This window comes from Perognathus longimembris, chromosome 6 (assembly GCF_023159225.1).
Source record: "Perognathus longimembris pacificus isolate PPM17 chromosome 6, ASM2315922v1, whole genome shotgun sequence".
Classification (NCBI taxonomy): Eukaryota; Metazoa; Chordata; class Mammalia; order Rodentia; family Heteromyidae; genus Perognathus; species Perognathus longimembris.
The window spans coordinates 33,843,620-33,864,111 of NC_063166.1; the positions used below are offsets into that span (position 1 = coordinate 33,843,620).

The following is a 20,492-nucleotide window of genomic DNA, read 5'->3' on the forward strand; positions in this document are numbered from 1 at the left end:
ATCCTGATAACGTGCCTTGCTCACAAAGTTGCCTCTTTTCACAGACCTCCGATACTGAGGCTTGACCACCAATGTGCTTTGTCAGCAAAGATATCTAAAAGTTCTTTTCTCTAGCATTGACTGAAGTCCCAGACTTTGAAGTCAGGCCCCACTTGACCACGTGAACCCCATTTTACCACGTGAGCCCCATTTTACCACGTGAAACCCATTTTAGAATCGAACCCTGAGCCAATCAGATTTGTACCTGTGTCCTAATCTTGCTTGCTTGAACAGCTGATTGTTGTAACCTTGTTCTTTGCCTTTATAAGCCCTGTGTAATCACAGCTCGGGGCTCCCTCCTAACCTCTGCTGTGTCGGTGGGTAGGACGAGGCCCGAGTTGCAGCTCACTTAAATAAAGCCTTGCCTTGCTTTTGCATTTCGGAATGTCTGAGTCTCCGTGGCCTTCTTGGTGGTCGTTTTGCGACTTGGCACAACATTGACCACGTGGTGGATATTGGATTTAACAGGCACCAGCTCAGGCGCCATTATGCCATGCCACGTATTCTCTATTAGTGTGTTTGTGTCCTCCTGCCACCCCCCTCAACATGGCATCCCACTGGAGTTTATCAAAATATGGTTTCTCCATTTTATAATCTGAAAATTGTTGTTTGCTAGCAAAATTATTTTTCTAACCGACCACGTGGTTTTAAAATATTGGGAAAAAAATGTCATTTACTATTGGAATTCCAAAAGACTCTACTGCTGAAATTCATTTTTGCATGCTGTAAAACCTATGTGCACAGTGTGTATGTCTGTGTAAATGTCATTTGTTAGTATGTCCATCTAGCTATATATCTGTGCTAAAACTCATCACATCTACTGAGTTTTGTCATTGCAGAATTCTGGCAAGTATTTGGTCAATTCTTGACAAGGTACAGGTAAGCTCTAGTCCCCTTGGTCTCCTTGTTGTTTTAATTGGAAATCAAAAAGGACTTTTGTGGCAAAGATGCCTTGGATTGCAGTTCGAAGCCAGCCCTGGCTGAAAATCTCTCTCACACTCCATCTCCCAACTAACCAGCAAAGAGCCAGGCTAGAAGCATGGCTGAAGAGATTGCTCTCTTACCAGCCAAATGCTGGAAGTGGAGCTGTGGCTCAAGTGGTAGAGTGTTAGCCTCAAGCAGAAGTGCTCAGGGACAGTGCCAAGGCCCTGAGTTCAAACCCCATGAATGCCAATGGGGGCAAGTCATCCCAGCAACAAGCACCTAGACCCCTGGGACTCAGCCAGTTCAGGGAACAAGGATCTTGGAGAGGAGTAAGAGGAGAATGATGTCACATCCTAAATAGAGTCACTTTGTCTCGCCCTTTCAAAATTAATCAGAGCCGGGGGATCAAGAGATAGTAGCTTGTCCATCTAATGTCCATGCCTGAGTATAAGAACTGTCCAAGTCATCCAATTTGTGCCCTAAACCCTTCCTTTTGCCTTAATTTTTTTTTTTTTTTTTTGCCCAGCCCCTGCCTCCTGAGACTTATTCCAGGCTTTGTTCAAGGACTGGCATCTACCACCAAAGGACCCTACTGCTCGCCTTCTCCAGGAGAGGCCACATTTCTGCCTTTTACCCCTAATGCCGACGCCCCTTGCCAGCAGGAAGCAGCCAGAGAGTCTTCATCCTTTTTCATAACTATTAAAAGACTGGAATGAAAGGTCCTCTCCCTGAGGGCTCCATGCAGATGCCCCCACCTCATTAAGTCTCCACCCAGTTACCTGGGTAACCTGCAGACCTGGAGGCAGTTACCTCCCTTTCCCTGAGGTCACACCCTAATTCACCTGGCCACACCCCTTGCCCCTGCCCTAGATATAAGGCAGGGCTGGGTGGGGGTCACTCTCCCTCTTCTCTACCTTCTCTCCAGCCATGGATCATCTTGGCCATAGGCCAGCAGTTCAGTAATAAACTTTCTCTCCTGCCTGAATACCGCGTGGCATTCTCCTTTACCAGCTACCTACTTTAAAAACCTAACAACATGGAAGCCTTTTACCTCTTAATTTTTACACTATATTATATAATGAATATTTTCCATGGCAATATTTATAGAAACACACAGTAAGGAATAAAGACAGAAAAATACATGTGTATATAAGTACACAGTGCAAGCTTGAACTGTATTTGAAAAAACTATGGAAACAAACAATGGTTATACATAAGATTTTCTATAATAATAAGCATGTTATATTTTTAATTAGGCATTACGTTGATTAATATCAAGAAACTTCACAGATGCTCAGTTTGTTGTCATAATTTTTTTAAGTTTTGCATGGCTTAAAGACCACCATATCAAATCTTTCTATTAATTTTAAAGTCAGTATAGTGTGCTGCTTTTGCAATTTTAGTAATGCCTTTTTCTTCAAAACTTCTTATGGGAACAGCCCTACAACCAATCTCCAAAGTTGTACTTACTTCTGTGACGTAACTGGCTCAGTCATTCTGGGGAAACAAGAGGACTCATGATCATCTATATTTTAAAGAAATAGTGTTTACTTAACTCACATTTCTTCAGCTTTTCTAGTAATCTCATTTTTTAGCCCAAAAGTTCTAGTTAGAAAGACCCTTAACTTTCAAAGAATCAGATTTCCTTCTTTACACTATTCCAGAAGACTGGGACAACCATTTTTGTTGGTGGTGGAGGGGTGGTCATGGGGCTTGAATTTAGGGCCTGGGTGCTGTCCTTAAGCTTTTTCACTGAAGGCCAATACTCTACCACTTTGAGCCATAGCACCACTTCCTGTTTTCTGGTGGTTAATTGGAGATAAGAGGCTTGTGGACTCTCCTTCCTCTGCTGGCTTAGAACTGCAATCCTCAGATTTCAGCCTCCAGAGTAGCTAGGATTATAGGCATGAGCCACCAACACCTCGCTGACTGGGACAGCCATTTTATAGCTAATATCAAATGCAAAACAACATACTGTTCCTTTCCTCTCATACAATCAAGCTCATAAAATCTTTTGAGGCTTGTTTTTAATGCAGGACAGCAAAATATTCACCTACAATCTTTGGCACATCTAGAGTCTTAGAAAACATCTGTGCCAATACAAAAGGCTAGATGGATGGATAGATAGAAGAAAACTACATGCATTCTCATCTTTTAAAAATGTTCAGGGTGGTAATTTTGTTTTGTGTCTGCCTGCATGCAACTTTAAGAAATTGCCTGGCATCATTTTCTTATCAAGGTAGAATGCTTAAATTGGCTTCCAATTTGCAATTACTACCTAGCAGATACAAAATAACTGTGTTTGGGTGGCAGGCGCCCGGGCCATAAGGCAAACAATCCAAGGGGGCAGCAACGCCCCTCAATTCTGTTTCTCTGACCACTGCTCAAGTGAAAATTTCTTCCCCATCAGTGGAATTGCACGTTTTTCTAGTCGCGTAGATCCTTTCTCGGGCTTTCTATTCTAAAGTTTTGGGGTTTCCCCCACTTTTCTTTCCCTACAAGCCGCACTTCGCGCCTACCTACGCGCGCCTGGGCTGCGGAGCGCAGAAAGCCGCGGTCCCAGATACCGTGTGTCCTTCCTTCCCGTTCACTCTCCAGGAAGGAAAGCATTTCCGGCGCTGCTCAGCTTCGCACAGGCGCGCTGCTCCGATTCCCACCCACCCTAAAGTCGTTTCACAGAGGCGGAAGTGGACCGGCTGCGGCCCTGGCGGCTAGCAGTGAACTACAAATCCCGGCGTGCCACAAGAATCGTTGCCTGCGCCTGAATACCCTAGAAAGAACTACATTTCCCGAAGGTCCGAGCGAGACTCAGTTTGCGGCGGGGCAATCTGTCTTGGACTACAGGTCCCGACGTGCTATCTGCCGCGTTGTCGGCGGCCGGCGGAGGGCGCGCCGACGCGGGAGCTCCGGACGTGAGGCATGAGCGGCGCCCTCCCCCGGCCCGCGCGCGTCCAGCCGCCTCCCCGAGCTAGGGTCGCGCGGCACGGGGCCTAGCGCTGGGCGTCGGAGCCCTAGGTATTTTGGTGGCAGGTGAGGCCGTGCCGGGCAACCGGGGAGGGCGGCGGCCGCCATGGAAGTGAGCGGGCCGGAGGACGACCCCTTCCTGTCGCAGCTGCACCAGGTGCAGTGCCCCGTGTGCCAGCAGATGATGCCCGCCGCGCACATCAACTCGCACCTGGATCGCTGCCTGCTGTTGCACCCTGCGGGGCACGCGGAGGCCACGGCCGGGCCGCACCGCGCCGGGGAGCGTGCCAAGGGGCCCTCGCCGCCCGGCGCCAAGAGGCGGCGGCTGTCGGAAAGCTCGGCGCTGAAGCAGCCCGCCACCCCGACGGCGGCGGAGAGCAGCGAGGGCGAGGGCGAAGAGGGCGACGACGGCGGCGAGACCGAGAGCCGGGAAAGCTACGACGCGCCGCCCACGCCCAGCGGCGCCCGCCTCATCCCCGACTTCCCCGTGGCCCGCTCCAGCAGCCCGGCGCGGAAAGGGTCGGGGAAGCGGCCCGCCGCTGCCGCCGCGGCGGGCAGCGCGTCGCCCCGCAGCTGGGACGAGGCGGAGGCGCCGGAGGAGGAGGCGGGCGGCGACGGCGATGGCGAGGGAGACGGGGACGCGGACGTGGACGGGGAGGACGACCCGGGGCACTGGGACGCGGACGCCGCCGACGCCGCCTTCGAGGCCAGCGCGGGCCGCGCGCATCCCCGGGCACTGGCGGCCGAGGAGATCCGGCAGATGCTGGAGGGCAAGCCGCTGGCCGACAAGATGCGCCCAGATACGCTGCAGGACTACATCGGGCAGAGCCGGGCCGTGGGGCAGGAGACGTTGCTCCGATCGCTGCTGGAGACCAACGAGATCCCCTCGCTCATCCTGTGGGGCCCGCCGGGCTGCGGCAAGGTGAGTGCCGCCGCCCGGATCGAGGGCCCGACGCAGCGCTGTCACGGGCCTAGTGGGGCACCATCCTCAGCAGCCCCAACCCCTCACTCCCGGGAGAGAGCGCGGTGCCAGTCCTGAGTGGAGGCCGTGCTGAGCGTGTAAACGTCACTCATTCACCCTCCCCGATTCCTGAGACTCTTGCTGGGCGTTTTCCAAAGGAAGATGCCTGTGAACACTAGGTTTACACGAAGATATGGATTCAGATTCCAAATACCTTTGTGTTTCATTGATTTCTCTTCAATCCTGCTTTTTACTTACCAAATCCAAGGAAATAGTATGTTAGGAAAATTAGAAAGGAGCATTTACATACATATGAAAGAAGCAATTATTCTTTTTTTTTTCTGTTGTGCTTTCTTCTTTCTCTAGTTGTTGGTTTGTATGAAAAGTCTCAACCAGTGCATGTTATTTCCATCAAGCATTTACATAGTTTTTTCTCATACTGTTTGAAGGATTCAGTTCATGTACGTTGGTTAGGAATTGGCCCCAGTCCAGAGGAAGGTAGTTACAGGTTTAGAGATCATGGCATTTGAAGAACACTTGAGAAAAAATGTGGAGGCGAGGCTAACCCTGAAAAGGGGAGTGAAGTGATTAACTATAGGATGCCTTTCTTTGCATAGAAGAGGAAGGGGAATGAGCCTGTGAGTGTCTGGCAGAATTAGAATCAGAATGTAAAAAGAGCTTTCCTAGCTTTGAGGTTCAGACTATCATATACAAGAGCATTCAAAATTTTTCTTTCTATCTTCATCTCTACTACACCTCTCCTCCAAGGTCCCAGATGCATCTCTCTTTTTTGTGCCTTGTTGTTTGTGTTCATCTCCCTTTGGCCAGGCATTAGGGGTGTGTGTGTGTGTGTGTGTGTCCTGGGAATTGAACCCAAGACTTTTCATATGCTAAGCATGCACTCATAGTCTCTGAGCTACATCTTCCTCCTTAATTCCATGATGGTAGAGTTGTTGACATCTGCTCTGCCCCCTCTGAATTTAGTTGTTACCCCATTTGGAGCACTGGTAATCACTTTTACTTAACAACATGAGAATGGGTAATGTCATATTTGATGTTCCCAAACTGCAAGGCAGAGAAGTCTGCAGGGAGACGTGGGTTAGCCATAGAAGATTTAGTGCAATAGAATTTCTACTGGCTGCTCATCAAGGCAGTTGGTGATCATTCACAGCTTATGTGACTTGGGAGCCAGAGTCCAAAAGTCAGGCAAACTGGGATTTGTTCAGCAGCAGCCATGGTGTCTAATGGTGCTATCTATACAAAGTATCTCTGCCAGGCATCAGTGGCGCATGCTGTAATCCTACTTATGCAGGAGGCTGAGATCTGAAGGCCAGGCAGAAAAGTCTGTGGGACTTTTTCTCTCCAATTAGCCACCAAAAAAGCTGGAAGTGGAGCTGTGGCTCAAGTGGTAGAGTTCTAACCTTGAACAAAAAAAACTCATGGACAGCTCTCAGACCTTGAGTTCAAGCTCCAGGACCAACACACACAAAAATATTAAGTACCTCCATTCACGAACAGAATTTTTCCTCTCATTAAACAATCCCCCTTTTCTTTTTTCCCCAGTCTTCATACTGTAGTGCTACAATAATGATATTAATTATGGCAGCACTATTTATTAATGCCAACAAGATCAAAGTGCTGCTTCTAATTTTCTTCCAGAGTGGACATTCAGGAATAGGCTGTTGTCATCTCAAATGCTAGGGAGTTACTGGCTCTCAGCTTAGAGACTATTCACTCCCTTTCTCAGCTGCCTTGTTGAACTTTCCAGTCGAGCTGCAGTTCTACGATCAGTTCTATCTTGTGTCCTTCACTGCAAGCTCTCTTGGCCGAAGGAAGGAGAATTTTGTCTTTGGTGATGGGTCACAGCTGTTACCCAGGCTCTGCTAAATCAAGACAGTTGCTGGGATTCCAAAGATCTTAGAGTTCCCATTAAAGGAATCACAGAGGTTAGGGACAAATGAGAAAAGGTCAAGATTAGCCTAATAGCTACTTTCTTGCTTTATTTATAATTCAGATCATATCTGTGTCTCTGAACATTCTTCAGAGTTCAAGTTGCTTGATAAATAGTGTTGATGCTGCTTGTAATATCCATGGGTGGTGCTTGCTTTGTCTGATGTGTTTCAAACTGTGCATGTCCTCTTTTCTAGACCACCCTGGCTCACATCATAGCCAACAACAGCAAGAAACATAGCATAAGGTTTGTGACATTGTCTGCAACAAACGCCAAGACAAATGATGTGCGAGATGTGATAAAACAAGCTCAAAATGAAAAGAGCTTTTTCAAAAGGAAAACCATCCTTTTTATTGATGAGATTCATCGGTTCAATAAATCTCAGCAGGTATATTAACTTTCTTTCCTGTGTTTGGTAATTGTGTATATCAAATAGAGTTTCTGAGATCACTTTGAAAAGTACAACATACTATACTAATGTTAGAGATTTGTTATTACTAATTATATATCTAAAGGTCAGCCTACTTCCACACTTTCTTATGTTTTGGTAACAAGAAAACTTTCTGTCTGGTGTGAATGAAATGCTTGCTCTATCCCTGAACTGTCCATATCAGAAAGGCAGCTTTGGGTTATTTCCATTGTTTAGAGGATTTTAATTGAAAATATTGGGAGTCACTGTGAACATTTGAACTTGATTTTAAGATCATAAAGGGTTTTTTTTCCTCTTTCTATTACGTATTTTCAAACTTGAAATCTTACTCTCTGTGCCTTCAGGTTCTTGTCTAGGTGAATGTTCAGGACCTAGTCATTCTATTTATTTCAATAGCTTCCGGAAATAAAAGGCAATTTTTTATGAACAAAGCCACTTTGGGTTTTTTTCTAAATATTAAAACGTTTTTAAGCTTATTTCTTACATCTGTTTTTTTTGCTTTCAGTTGTAGCTAGAACTGTTCCACAAAACTCATAAATATTCTCCAGATCTGACTGTTGTTTTTTTTTAACTGTATTTTTTTTTTTTGTCTTTTCTTTTTTGGTACTGGGGATTGAACCCAGGATGTTGCACTTGCTAGGCAAGCGCTTTGCCACTGAGCTACATCCCAGCCCCAGATCTGATTGTTTTTTAAGAAGACTCTTTAGAGTTCATTCTGGCTTTCTAGGGCCCATTGACTTTCCTTAACATTTATTGTCCATTAAGAAAGTACCTGCTAGTTACATAGTCATCAAGTTTGTTAGGAAGAATAACAATATAGTTGAGTACTTGTACTGGAAAGAGAATTTTAGAATACTAATGTTTTTGAAGCTCAGCATTGAACAGATAGTTAAGTCATTTATGTTGAAACTAATTCTACTTAGAGCTATTCTATAAGCAAGAAATCAGGCTTAGACATTGGCATCCAAGTCATGTTACCAAGAGTAATACTTTTCCAAATGTGTCCATATCAGAAGCATACATTCTAAAGGTAGAAATTAGGAAAATGAAAGAATAGCCAACTTACGTGGGATCCTGCAGATGGCTACTGACTGGAATCATTTACTTCTGTTTTTCTCCTATGATTAGGACACTTTCCTTCCTCATGTGGAATGTGGGACAATTACGCTGATTGGAGCAACCACTGAAAACCCTTCCTTCCAGGTCAATGCTGCTCTTTTAAGCCGCTGTCGGGTTATTGTTCTTGAGAAGCTTCCAGTAGAGGCAATGGTGACTGTTTTAATGAGAGCAATCAACTCACTGGGAATCCATGTCCTAGACTCTAGCCGTCCCACTGATCCTCTGAGCCACAGCAGCAACAGCAGCTCTGAGTAAGTTGACAGTGTGCAAGGCCAGGGGGTCCACACCTCCTTTCCAGTCTGGCAAGAGGCCAGAAAGGGCTGGGCCTCAGCTGAGAGGGGTGGGAATGTGAAGCAATGTTAATCCACCAGTAATGAAAATAAAAGTGAAAAGACCCACTGGATTTTACTAACAAGTAGACCATTCCAAACGTTTCCTTTCTTCTTAGGTGCATTTTCTGGCTTCTAATGGATGTGTTTATAGTTCTTCAAGCTTTAGTATTGCTTTGTTACTTTAGTTTTTGGGTGTTTGTATTTCTGCTTAGGGTTCTTCTAGTTCTCTGTTTTAAGACCTCAGAGAACTATGAAAAGCCTGGATTATTATACTTATTTAGATAGAACAAATAGGTACATCTCAGACTTAATTTACAAGTCTTTGGAGATAAGGAGTAGATCTAAATCTCTCTCCTGAAGTTTATTGTTATTTTTAAATATTAAGTATATAATTCATGTAGTTTTAATCATGCAATTAGTTAGCATACATGGAAAACCAAAAAAAAAAAAAGTAAAGGAATTTTAGCAGAAAATGGCATTTTTTTTTTGGTGAATAATTCTGCATTATGAGCACCATGTGTGTTCAGTTATGCACAGAGTATACATATCATGGATCATCAATTTGGTTTTCCTTCCTCTATCAGAACATATTCAGCAAAAGTCACTTCCCTCCCTGTTGGCTGTAATAATGCCCTGGGACTTACATAGCCAGGCTTGAGGAAAGGCCCTTGCCCTCATGTTATAGACTACACAGCTGCTTATGTTTGCCCTGAGGCCAAGTTCTGGAGCCACTTTTCTGTGAGGATTAACACACAGGCATAGTTGTTGGCTGGGGGTTTAGGTTTCAGCGGTCTTTCCCCATGTCTAGCCTCTACCATTTGTCTCAGATGTAGGAAGAATGTTGCCATGCCTCATGAAAGCCTTACAGCATTTGTCCATGGACCCCTGGGCAGAAAAAAAAGTTGCTTCATTTTGGATACAGTAGTACTCTGACCATTAGGACTGTGGCCAGAAATGAGATAAGAAACCTGCTGGTTTCAGTTAGGTGTGCTCATACTCAGGAACACTTTGTGGGTTGGGCTCTTGTCAAGATCTGGGAAGGAGCTCCTGCTAGATGTGTGAAGAGTATAGTCATTCCTTATTATCTGCATGGGAGTTGGTTCCCTGACCCCTGCAGATATAAAGCTTTGTTAGCTGCTCAAGTCCCTAATATCAAAAGATGCAGTATTTCCATAGAACTTAGGCACACTTTCCCACATGCTTTAATGCATCTTTGGATTACTGTCTTTTTTTCTATTTATTTTGTGGTGCTTAGGATACAGTTGGCCTCACTTATGCTAGGTAAGTGCTCTGCCTCTGATCACTTAGCACCTCTAGATCACTTACAGTAATGACTATATAAATTCCCTGTATTGTTTAAAGGGAAAAAAATTCAAACATGTACAATATAGATGTATCTTTAAAAAAAAAAAGTTTTTTCAGGGGCTGGGATTGTGGCTTAGTGGTAGAGTCCCTTGTCTAGCATGCACAAAGCCCTGGGTTCAATTCCTCAGCATCACATAAACACTAAAATCTGGAAGTGGCACTGTGGATCAAGAGGTAGAGGGCTAGCCTTGAGCAAAAAAAGGAAGCCAGGGACAGTGCTCAGGCCCTGAGTCCAAGCCCCAGGACTGGCAAAAAATAATAATAATAATTTGAGGTTAGTTAAATTTGAGGATTTGGAACTTGTGGACTCAAAGGGCCAACAACATAGTTTTTCTGTAATGAAATTCTCATTATAGACTTATTATCTATGGTAAAGATAAATTGAACAAGAAAGGGAATTTTTTCCTAACATTTCTGTGTATTTTTTTCTGTGTTGTGATTAAGTAGCTGTCTACAGTTTCATACCCTGTAATTATTCTAAATAAGAATAATTTTTATTTGGTTCATGTCGTATTTTCATAGAATTGAGTTTTTCAGATTGTCTTCCTTTCCCAGTCACTGCTCTGCCATAATGCAACTGAAAAGTAGTAGAAAAAAAATTTTGCATTTTAAAAGATTTCCAGCCAGGCACGGTGGTTCACACCTGTAATCCTAGCTGAGATCTGAGGATCACAGTTCAAAACCAGCCTGGCAGAAAAGTCCATGAAACTAATTGCTAATAAACTACATAGAAGAAGCCAGAAGTGGCACTGTGGCTCTAGTGGTAGAGCATTGAACACAAAGAGGCTCAGGGACAGTACCCAGGCCCTGAGTTCAAGCCCCAAGGCCAGACAAAAATGAAAAAGATTTCCAAGCTAGTTGTAATACTAGCAACTCACGAATCAGATTGTGAAGATCCTGGTTCAAGGCCAACTCAAGCTAATAAGCAAGACCCATTTCATCCAATAAACCAAGCGAAGTGGTACTTGTTGTAATCCCAGCTATTTGGAGGAAGAAATTGGGAGGATCTCAATACAAGGCCAGCCCCTGGCAAAATTATTAGACCCTATTATTCAAAATATAATCATAAGATAGTAAGATCTGGGGACATGATTCAAGTGATAGAGATCTGCCTAACAAGCATAAGGATCTTAGAACCACTACAAAATAAAGGATTTCAAGGAAATTAGTAAGCATTAAAGTTTGAAAGCATCCATTAAAGAAGTGAATTTTTTTTTTTTAGTTACTGAAACAGACATATATAAGTCAGTGAGTCAGAATCTGGTAAAATTACAGATCAGAATATGTCTCATAGCCAATAGATGGTTTGCTTTTTCTACTCTCACTTATGTAGAATTGTTCCTATTTAAGGTTTCCCTTAATTCCCTCCCTCCCTCCCTCTCTCCCTCCCTTCCTTCCTTTATTTATTTTGTCAGTCATGGGGCTTGAACTCTGGGCTGGGCGCTGTTCCTGAGTGCTACAGCTCTATCTAGTGCTCTTATCACTTGAGCCACAGTGCCACTTCTGGTATTCTGGAGGTTAATTAGAAATTAGAGTCTCAGGTACTTTTCTGCCTGGGCTGGCTTTGAACTGCAATCCTCAGATCTCAGCCTCCCGAGAAGCTAGGATTACAGGTATGAGCTACTGACACCTGACAGCCTTCATTATCTCTTGCTTACTTGTCCCCCCCCACCTACCTAAGCAACCTAATAACTGAGGGACTCGTTTTTCTCTATAACCTACCTAACACTGTGTCTAGCTCTGTGCTTGGTAACTGGTTAGTGAATGAATAAATCCTAGCTCTCAGCACACAAAATGTAGCTTATTTATTTGTATATTTTTGGCATAGTCCAGCATTACCCTTTGTAGTATTATTACCCTTAGTACCAAGAGCCTTTTTCTTTAGTACTATTGCTTTCTTCAACATCAGGAAACAGAGCAAAAATGAATTACTCAGCTAAGATCCATTAATTTGTCTACTTGCCAGCAGGTCTATCAAGATTTGGGGATGTTTCAGGTCACAGAATAAAACCTTATATTGTAAGTGATTTCTTGAAAGAAGTAACCAGAATCTCATGGCTATGAGTAGTTAAGAGTGGATTGTGTTGCCTTTTAGTTGTTGTGGATAATATTTTACTTTCAAATCCCTACTACTTGGCATTAGCACATAAGTCAGATTGGTTACACTGATGTAGCCAGAACAGAAGACTCTTAGCTTCAAATATTCATTTCTCTGGAAAGCTGTGAGTGTACAGTTGTGTAGTGAATTATATTTTGGTGCCCTAGGTAGCAAGTAGAACATGTACACAGAAGTCTTAGGCTGACTATTGCATGAGAGGGGAGCAGGGGGAGTGACTCTGAAGTTAATCAAGCTGCAGCTTTTATGTTCTCCCTGGGAGGCTCACATAGTATACACATGAATATTCCCACTAGGGCACACTGAAAGAGGGGTGGGAAACCAGCATCCCTGCAGATAAGCTGAGCTATAACTCTAGTTAAAATAGTTCCCTTCTGTGCATGTTTATTCAGTAGAAATGGGAGGGAGATCCTGTATATGTTAGGCATTGGGTAAAGATTGCAAAGCACATTCTGATAGCTGTTGAAGGAATGAGGTAGGATCCAGGGTACTAAGCAAATAGCTGGGATCGAGCTGTGTGACAGGGGCAGTGGGATACAGAGAAGAGACTTCTAAAAGCCGATTGGGGGGAAACCAGGTTGAGTTTTGAAGAACTAGCAGAATTAAAGATAAAGTAGAAATGTCCTTATATTTGCTATGGTTCTTTAGCTTATTCGGCTAATGAACAATTTCCATGTTTTTGACCTATAAATGCATTTTGCTCACATGATACAGTAAAATACACTATCTGTATGCTGGATAAATTTGGGAGACCAGAAAGGAATTCCATGGCCTCTAATATGGTGACATTCTGCTATTGAAACTGAGAGGGTAAACCAACATTTATTCCTCCTGCAGTGCAGACTACTCTGAAAGATCATAGATCCCCAGATGATTAGACATGTGTATATTCAGACACCCTGGAGAAGTTGTTTAGGGACCTGACAGAGCCTTGTCTGTGTCTGCAGAGGTGAACAGGGAGTGAGGAATGAGAAAGTAGAATTGCCCTCACTAACCAAACAAGACAAAGAATTGGACAAAGGAGGTGACAGGGTATCTGTCCTGTGTGTAGTGTAGTGGCTTAAATCACCCCAAGGAAGAGCCCAAGCAAAAGAAAATAAATCTTGTTTCTATTTCCCCAAGTTCATTTCAATAAATATTTTATATGATCAAATAAGTCTTTATAAAATTAGACAAAGCCTTTGATGTGTTAGATAATGCATTTGGGTGTTACTTGCCTGGCGAAGTAGTCTGGTTGGCAAGCTGGAGCCCCTACTTTGAAACCTTTTCTTAAGCTCAGTCCACTTAGTTACTGGAGATATTTTTAGCAGAAGGTTAATAATGAGATGAATTAAGCTGTAAGTTTTTAAAAAATTCTCTTTGCTTCACAAATGTGCAACTAGCAGTTCAGCCAGGAATGGAGACCTTTATAAGTAATGGCAGTTGCTAGATAGCATATGTAACTATAATGGAAAGAGAAATTTTTGTTGAATCAGACTTGAAAACTAATCATAGATCTTCCCTGTGATGGTCCAAATATAGAAACACGATTGTAAATTTTAGTCCTGTCATTTGGAGAGAGGTGTAACCTAACAGCTAATTTCTTGCCAAGTCTTCTGAGTAGTTCTCAAGCTAGTAAGACCTGTCTTCGACCCTCTCTGCTATCTTATACATGTTTTATGTGACTGACGTACCCTCTATGAAATAGCTTGCTGCAGTCCACAACTGCCTCAGGCCATGATTCCAGAGACCTTCTTCTAGGTAATTCTGTGCTGAGAAACCAGGAACCTCATTTGTTGTTTTTAAAATGAGGAGTGAACTATCTGATCTAGAAATTATTATGCAAACATGATGCTGCCTCTTCTGTGTAAGGTGATCAAAACATTCCAGTGTCCCCAGGCTTTAGTTTGCCCTTCAAGCATGTTTTCCACACACTGTAATAAAGTGTGAGCATTTCTAATAAAGTTTTTGTTATTCTGTAGGGTAGAACCAGACAACTCAATAAGACATCTGTTGTTCTGTTTCACACAGCTTATATGAGCGAATTTTCACCGTGAGGTACCCTTGTGGCTCATAAGATACAATAGTATACTATTCAGTAAGTGTTTTGTAGTGAAATTTCCCATGATTCGTGAAATACCCTTATAACTTATAATACCTGGTCAGTTTTTACTTTCCAAAGTGTTTCATTAACTAACAAATATGAGTTCATAATCAGAGGCAAAAACCTTGATCTAAGGTGATTTTTCATTCAGCCTTGCTAAGAAATTTACTTAAGATGTTCCATGGAATAAGTGTGTGACCTGACTGTGACAATAACAATGATTGTGTTACAGGCCTTCTGTGTTCATAGAAGATAAAGCTGTAGACACTCTGGCATATCTCAGTGATGGGGATGCCCGCACTGGCTTGAATGGACTACAGCTGGCCGTGCTGGCCAGGTTGAGTTCTAGGAAGATGTTCTGTAAGAAGAGTGGACAAACTTATTCTTCCAGCAGAGTTCTGATCACTGAGAATGATGTAAAAGAAGGCCTCCAGAGATCCCACATTCTGTATGACCGAGCAGGTGAGTAACTGGAGTGTGGAGAGAGTAAAATTAGGGAAATTATATGTGCACAACATGCTCATTGCTAGGTCCAAAGCTTGTCCTTTGTACTCTGTTGAATCTGTATATAGAATTAAATCTCATAGGGTTGACCTTTCTGAACAAAAGCATAAAGCAGAAGCTCCCAAGATAAGAATCAAGAGGAATTTGAGGCTTGAAGTTTTAGGCTTTTCTGTCATTTAGAAACTTGTGAGGTATTTCCCATTCCTCACTAGTAGCACTTCAGTTGACAGTAGTAATTGTTGGCATCATGTCAGTGAGTAACAAGAAAGCTTTGTACTCTTGAAAGTTAAATTCTTTATATCTAGAACCTAAACTAAAAGTTAAATTTTGTAAGTCAATATTTTTTAGTAGCTTCTTTGACTATTTGGTTTTAGTACGCATGGAATTTCATTTACACATATGGGGCAGACATACCAACTTATGCAGTTCTTGCACTGGCAGTGTTAACTGTTGCAAGTATAGCATATTTGTTTTTTTGTTTGTTTGGTTGGTTGGTTGGTTAGTTTTGTTTTGTGTTTTATGCTGGTCCTGGGGCTTGAACTCAGGCCTGAGTGCTGGCCCTAAACTTTTATTTGCTCAAGGCTAGTGCCCTACCACTTGAGCCACAGCTCCACTTACAGCTTTTTGATAGTTCATTGGAAATTCTCACAGACTTTCCTACCCAGGCTGGTTTTGAACTACAATCCTGAGTCGCCTTGAGTAGCAAGGATTATAGGCATAAACCATCAGTACCCAGCATATTTCTGTTTTTTTATTAAAAAAAGAAAAAGGTGGAGATGAAGATAATTTACTATGGATTAGGCTGGACTCTGATGCTTTAACATTTGCATGACTGAATGTAGTCTTCCTGCAGTAACTGGAATACATTATCTATACCTTTAAAAGTCCTTCCAAAAAAGAAATGGTCCTTGGACACTGCCAGCCTCTAATTGACTATGATGTCTCTGCTGTTTCCTGAAGATGGGAAGTGCTTGCTCTAGAAGGGCTGAAAGGACTGAAAAATGACTAGTCCCAGGTTCTCTTCTCCTGAGTGAACTTGCTTAGTGCTTGTTCTCAGAGTAACCTGAGCTCTGCGGCCTTAATGTCCTTTGGCTAGTGGTACTGTGGGGTGTTAATTAATGCTAAAAGCCCACCAGACACATTGAACACACAGTCCTGTCCATGTTCTGATCAGCACATTCCTCTCTCCAGGAGCCTGCTCACATGGTCAGCTCTCCCTTGTATTCTTGAATGTCATGTCAGTGCTTGAAAAGTAAAATATCTAAAGGTTAAACTTTTAAGAAGTGAAAAAATTTCATGGTAGACTTTCCCTTGTTTGTTTCTGAGGGTCCAGCAGCAGTGGAGCATTATACAGTTGACAGAAAGTAGACTAGAGATGGTATCTTCCACCTTTCTATACCCATATGTTTGGCTAAGCCTGGCCTTGTCTTGGAGAGGAACAAAGCAAAGGGTATCTGGGGCAGTAGGATAAGATGGTGGGGGCAAGGACTGGAACCATGTGGATCACTCAGGATACTTTTCCAGCCAGCGTCTGTGCCTGACATTGCTAGGGAAATCCTGGCACAACGCCAGCTAACGCCATCCATCTACTCGGGGTGTCCTCAAAACTTGAGTCATCGAGGCTCTGCCATCAGCAGTTTTGTATGTTTCCCCTATAGTGGGCCAGTGTCTGGTCACTTGTTCTTATTTCCATCTGACCACCAAATGTCATCTTACCAGCTGCTAAGATTTGTTCCTGTGGCCCAAGTTCTGCCCAGAACACAGTCCTGTTGTTGCTATGGCTTGTGATGAGCAGAGCCAGGTGCTTCTCTAGAAGGACGCAGAAGAACAGCACCTCTGCCCCCATGGGAGACAGTATTCTCTGCTGATATTCTGTGAAAGAGTAGTTAACTGTCATTTCCTTCCCTTAAATGTGTTTTATTTTTAAGTACTGATTATTTTTAGTAAGGATGAAGCTATATAATACTGTCAGGATGAGAGCTTTTAGCCATGTACCAGTACAAAGCTTCTTGAGATTCTGCCAGGTAAGTAAGCCCATAGCAAGGCTGGAGCATAAATGAGTACTGGCTTTGAGAATTATTAGGAAAGCAGCTGGAAAATTCACAGAGGAGCAAATAGGTTATAACAGCTGCCTTGCCATTCTGCTCCATCCTAGTGTCTGTGTCTAGGCCCACAGCCAGTTTTTCTCAAATAGACTATTGAGGCAGAGGAGAACCAGGAGGTGAGAGTGTTTTTCCCTCCATCCTTTGTTTCTGGCCATTCCTAGCAGGCAAGTTACCTTTCAGAGTGTCTTTGTTTCTGGCCAATCCTAGCAGAAGAGTTACCTCTCAGAGTGGCTTGCCCTTCCCTCCCTTTGCCTCTTGGGTCTGAATGCACTAGGTGAAAACAGCTACCCCAAGGACATCAGCTCTGGGGCTGAGCCAGGCTTTGTACCCCACTGAGTGAAGTTTGAAGACAGCTGTCAAGCCCCATCCTCCCCAGTGCTCCTAGCAGCCCAGGCCCCACACTGCAGCCCATTTAAGTGGTGCTCTCTCCGATGTACAGGAGAAGAACACTACAACTGCATCTCTGCCCTGCACAAGGCCATGCGGGGCTCTGACCAGAATGCCTCCCTCTACTGGCTAGCACGCATGCTCGAGGGAGGGGAAGATCCACTCTACGTAGCAAGGAGGCTGGTGAGGTTCGCCAGTGAGGACATCGGTGAGTGTGGTGGAGGATCACGGGAGGGCGGGTAGTGTGAGGGAGGAAGTAGCTTCTTTTGGACTAAATATAATCATGAGAGCCTACAGAACATGAGGAAGGAAGCTTTAAAAACAAAAACAAAAACTTGAGGGGCTGGGAATATAGCCTAGTGGCAAGAGTGCTTGCCTTGTATACATAAAGCCCTGGGTTCAATTCCCCAGCACCATATTTATAGAAAACAGCCAGAAGTGGTACTGTGACTCAAGTGGCAGAGTGCTAGCCTTGAGCAAAAAGAAGCCAGGGACAGTGCTCAGGCCCTTGAGTCCAAGGCCCCGGACTGGCAAAAAAACCAACAACAACAACAACAACAAAAAACTTGAACAGGAACTCAGTTATCTATTTCATGGTTTATGTCTGTTCATGAAGTCACCATTTTCTGTTTCCTCTTCAGGAATATTCCTTAAACACAAATGGCTATTTAAAGTATTGAAATAATAAAAGACAAATTTATGAGTTTGCCTTGTATACTAAGGTTTTCATCAGACAGTTCCTGGAGCAGAAATGGAAGACACTGAGCAACATTTAAAACAAAGATCAGCAAAGTGTTCACGGCTCATGCCTGTACTCTTAGCTGCTCAGGAGACTGAAATCTGAGAATAATGGTTCAAAGCCAGCCTGAGCAGAAAAGCCTATGAGACTCCAGTTAACTACCCAAAAAAGCCAGAAGTAGAGCTGTGGCTCAAGTGGTAGAGCCCTAACTTTGAACACAAAAGGTCAGGGACAGTGCCCAGGCTCTGAGTTCAAATCCACCCCAGGACTGGCACAAAAAAAAGTGAAAACAAAGATCAGAAAAGCTTTACTTTTTTCTGGTCTTTGTAATTGTTTTGTTTGTAATGTATCTGTCCTGTGAATGTCTTCATGGCCTTTGTGCCTTATGTTGTACATAGTGTTTTTTTCTTACAAGATACAAAGGTTTTTATCCACAAGAAGATAATTTTTGACACTCCTTATTTCTTGAGTATACTGTGTCAGAGATAAATCACTCTGTTTTACTAAATGGGACTTGGTTGGTCCCTAAGTCTATACACAATGATGGTTTCTGGTCACAGCAGCATGCAGACCGGTTGGAATAATGTGCATTTGACTTAAACTTTCCTTTGTCTCTCTGTGTGTGTGACAGGCCTGGCAGACCCGTCTGCATTAACACAAGCAGTTGCTGCCTACCAAGGCTGTCATTTTATAGGCATGCCCGAATGTGAGGTAAAGTAATCAGCTCCGTTCTCTGTAAACCCGTCTCTTTGTCTTGTGTTCTGTCCCTTTGATTTTGATAACTGTATGTTTTGCCCTCAACATTGGTGTATTGGGTCCACTGAGTAAGCTGCTTGGTTTTTAAACTCCTTTGCATAGAACCTTGGTCTTGTAGAGAGATGAGACTGGGGTACAAATGTTACCAACAAGGTCATATTTTCAAACTATCTACCAGAGTCCCCAGAGCTCAGGGGAAGTTCTCCAGGATTCCTGGGGGGCAGGGAGGTTGGAATAGGGGACAGAAAGTTTGATTTGTTGAATAAGAAGCCTCTGCACTTTCACCTCCAGACAGCTCCTTTTGTTCATTTGTTTTGTACAGAGTTTAAGAAAAAGTTCATATACTAAAAAGTTGTTCTATTTAAATGAGAAGCCCTGGTCTGGCTGATCTCATGCCTCAGAGGAGTTTCTTCTCTCTGTGGTAGCTGGGTGCTTAGATGAGGTGAGAAGGATGAAAAAACATGGTGGGACTCAAATTAACTAGAAGATCATAAAGCCCTCTGCCAAACAGGAAGTTTTTGGCGTCATCCTAGTAACGTAACCTGTGCCTTTCTGCATCCAAGGTGCTTCTGGCCCAGTGTGTGGTCTATTTTGCTCGAGCCCCCAAGTCCATTGAGGTGTACAGCGCCTACAACAATGTCAAGGCCTGCCTGCGGAACCACCAGGGGCCCCTGCCCCCTGTCCCCCTGCACCTGAGGAACGCCCCCACCAGGCTGATGAAGGATTTGGGCTACAGCAAAGGCTACAAGTACAACCCCATGTACAGCGAGCCTGTGGACCAGGAGTACCTGCCTGAGGAGTTGAGAGGAGTAGATTTCTTCAAGCAGAGGCGATGCTGACTCTTAGGCAGTGGCAACAGAAAGAGGCTCTGGCTTCAGGAAAGCCAGGAGGAAACAGTCACTGGATGTTGGTGTTGGGTTGCCTAGTTAAAAAGAGACCAGCCTTTTGCACCAGAAACTTGAGTTCTGTAGACAGAGGTGGTTACTTCAACTAAACGTGTACCATTGAAATTGTGTTCATTTGCACTCTGTGCAATGGTTATGCTTATGAAAATATCTGGCAGCTTTGTGCAATGAATTAATGTTATAAGGAATTATCTATTTTGTCATAGTATTTAAGTCATAATGTCATTTCAGAATTGAGTTCAGTAGGGTTTTTTCCTTTAAAAAATGTATATTCTGGGTAGTTTCAATTGGTAAAAAAAAATAATGTAATTGTGATTTAATACTGCATAGTGTTTTGGGTATTTTTTTTATATGCAAAGGTCTTATGAGCCAATAAAACTATTTCAAAGTACTCTTCAGTTCTGTAATGTTTCTTCTGCCCGGAACCAGTGTCCTTCACATACCACTTCAGTTGTTATGATGAGGTGAGCAAGAAGTTGTCATAGATGAGAAGAGTAGAGAGCACAGGAGATGTCAGTGGGTTATTTGAAAATTGGCTTTAGTTTCCACTTTTGAGAGCATCTTACTATATCACCCAGATTGCCTTGAAATTATGGTCCTCCTACCTTACCTCCTGAAGAGGGAGGGATACAAGTGTGCCCCACCACATCCAGCTAATTTTAATGTTTTTAAGGACTACTTGTACAAGATATATATATATAAATGTATATCCATATTTCTCAGCTTGGTGTTCTTTGGATCCACAACTGATTCTCAAGCTTACACCATTGTGTGTATGTTCTCATAAGAAGTTGTTGAATCACTTGTCTTTT

General features: G+C 43.4%; 1 protein-coding gene across 1 annotated transcript; it reads left to right on the forward strand.

Moving 5' to 3' along the window:
* The first annotated feature begins 3,827 nt into the window (after positions 1–3,827).
* Positions 3,828–20,071, forward strand: Wrnip1 (WRN helicase interacting protein 1). Its single transcript, XM_048348516.1, has 7 exons — positions 3,828–4,849; positions 7,036–7,227; positions 8,398–8,639; positions 14,517–14,746; positions 17,333–17,488; positions 18,651–18,730; positions 19,339–20,071. The coding sequence occupies exons 1-7, from the start codon at positions 4,034–4,036 to the stop codon at positions 19,612–19,614; spliced, it is 1,992 nt and encodes a 663-aa protein (XP_048204473.1). The 5' UTR covers positions 3,828–4,033; the 3' UTR covers positions 19,615–20,071.
* Positions 20,072–20,492: the final 421 nt, after the last annotated feature.

Excerpts from the sequence above, each read along its gene's own strand:
- Wrnip1 (XM_048348516.1), top strand. The coding sequence starts at position 4,034 with ATGGAAGTGAGCGGGCCGGAGGACGACCCCTTCCTGTCGCAGCTGCAC. Across the intron at positions 14,747-17,332 it reads CATTCTGTATGACCGAGCAG|GAGAAGAACACTACAACTGC; the intron begins GTGAGTAACTGG and ends TCCGATGTACAG. Across the intron at positions 17,489-18,650 it reads GTTCGCCAGTGAGGACATCG|GCCTGGCAGACCCGTCTGCA; the intron begins GTGAGTGTGGTG and ends TGTGTGTGACAG.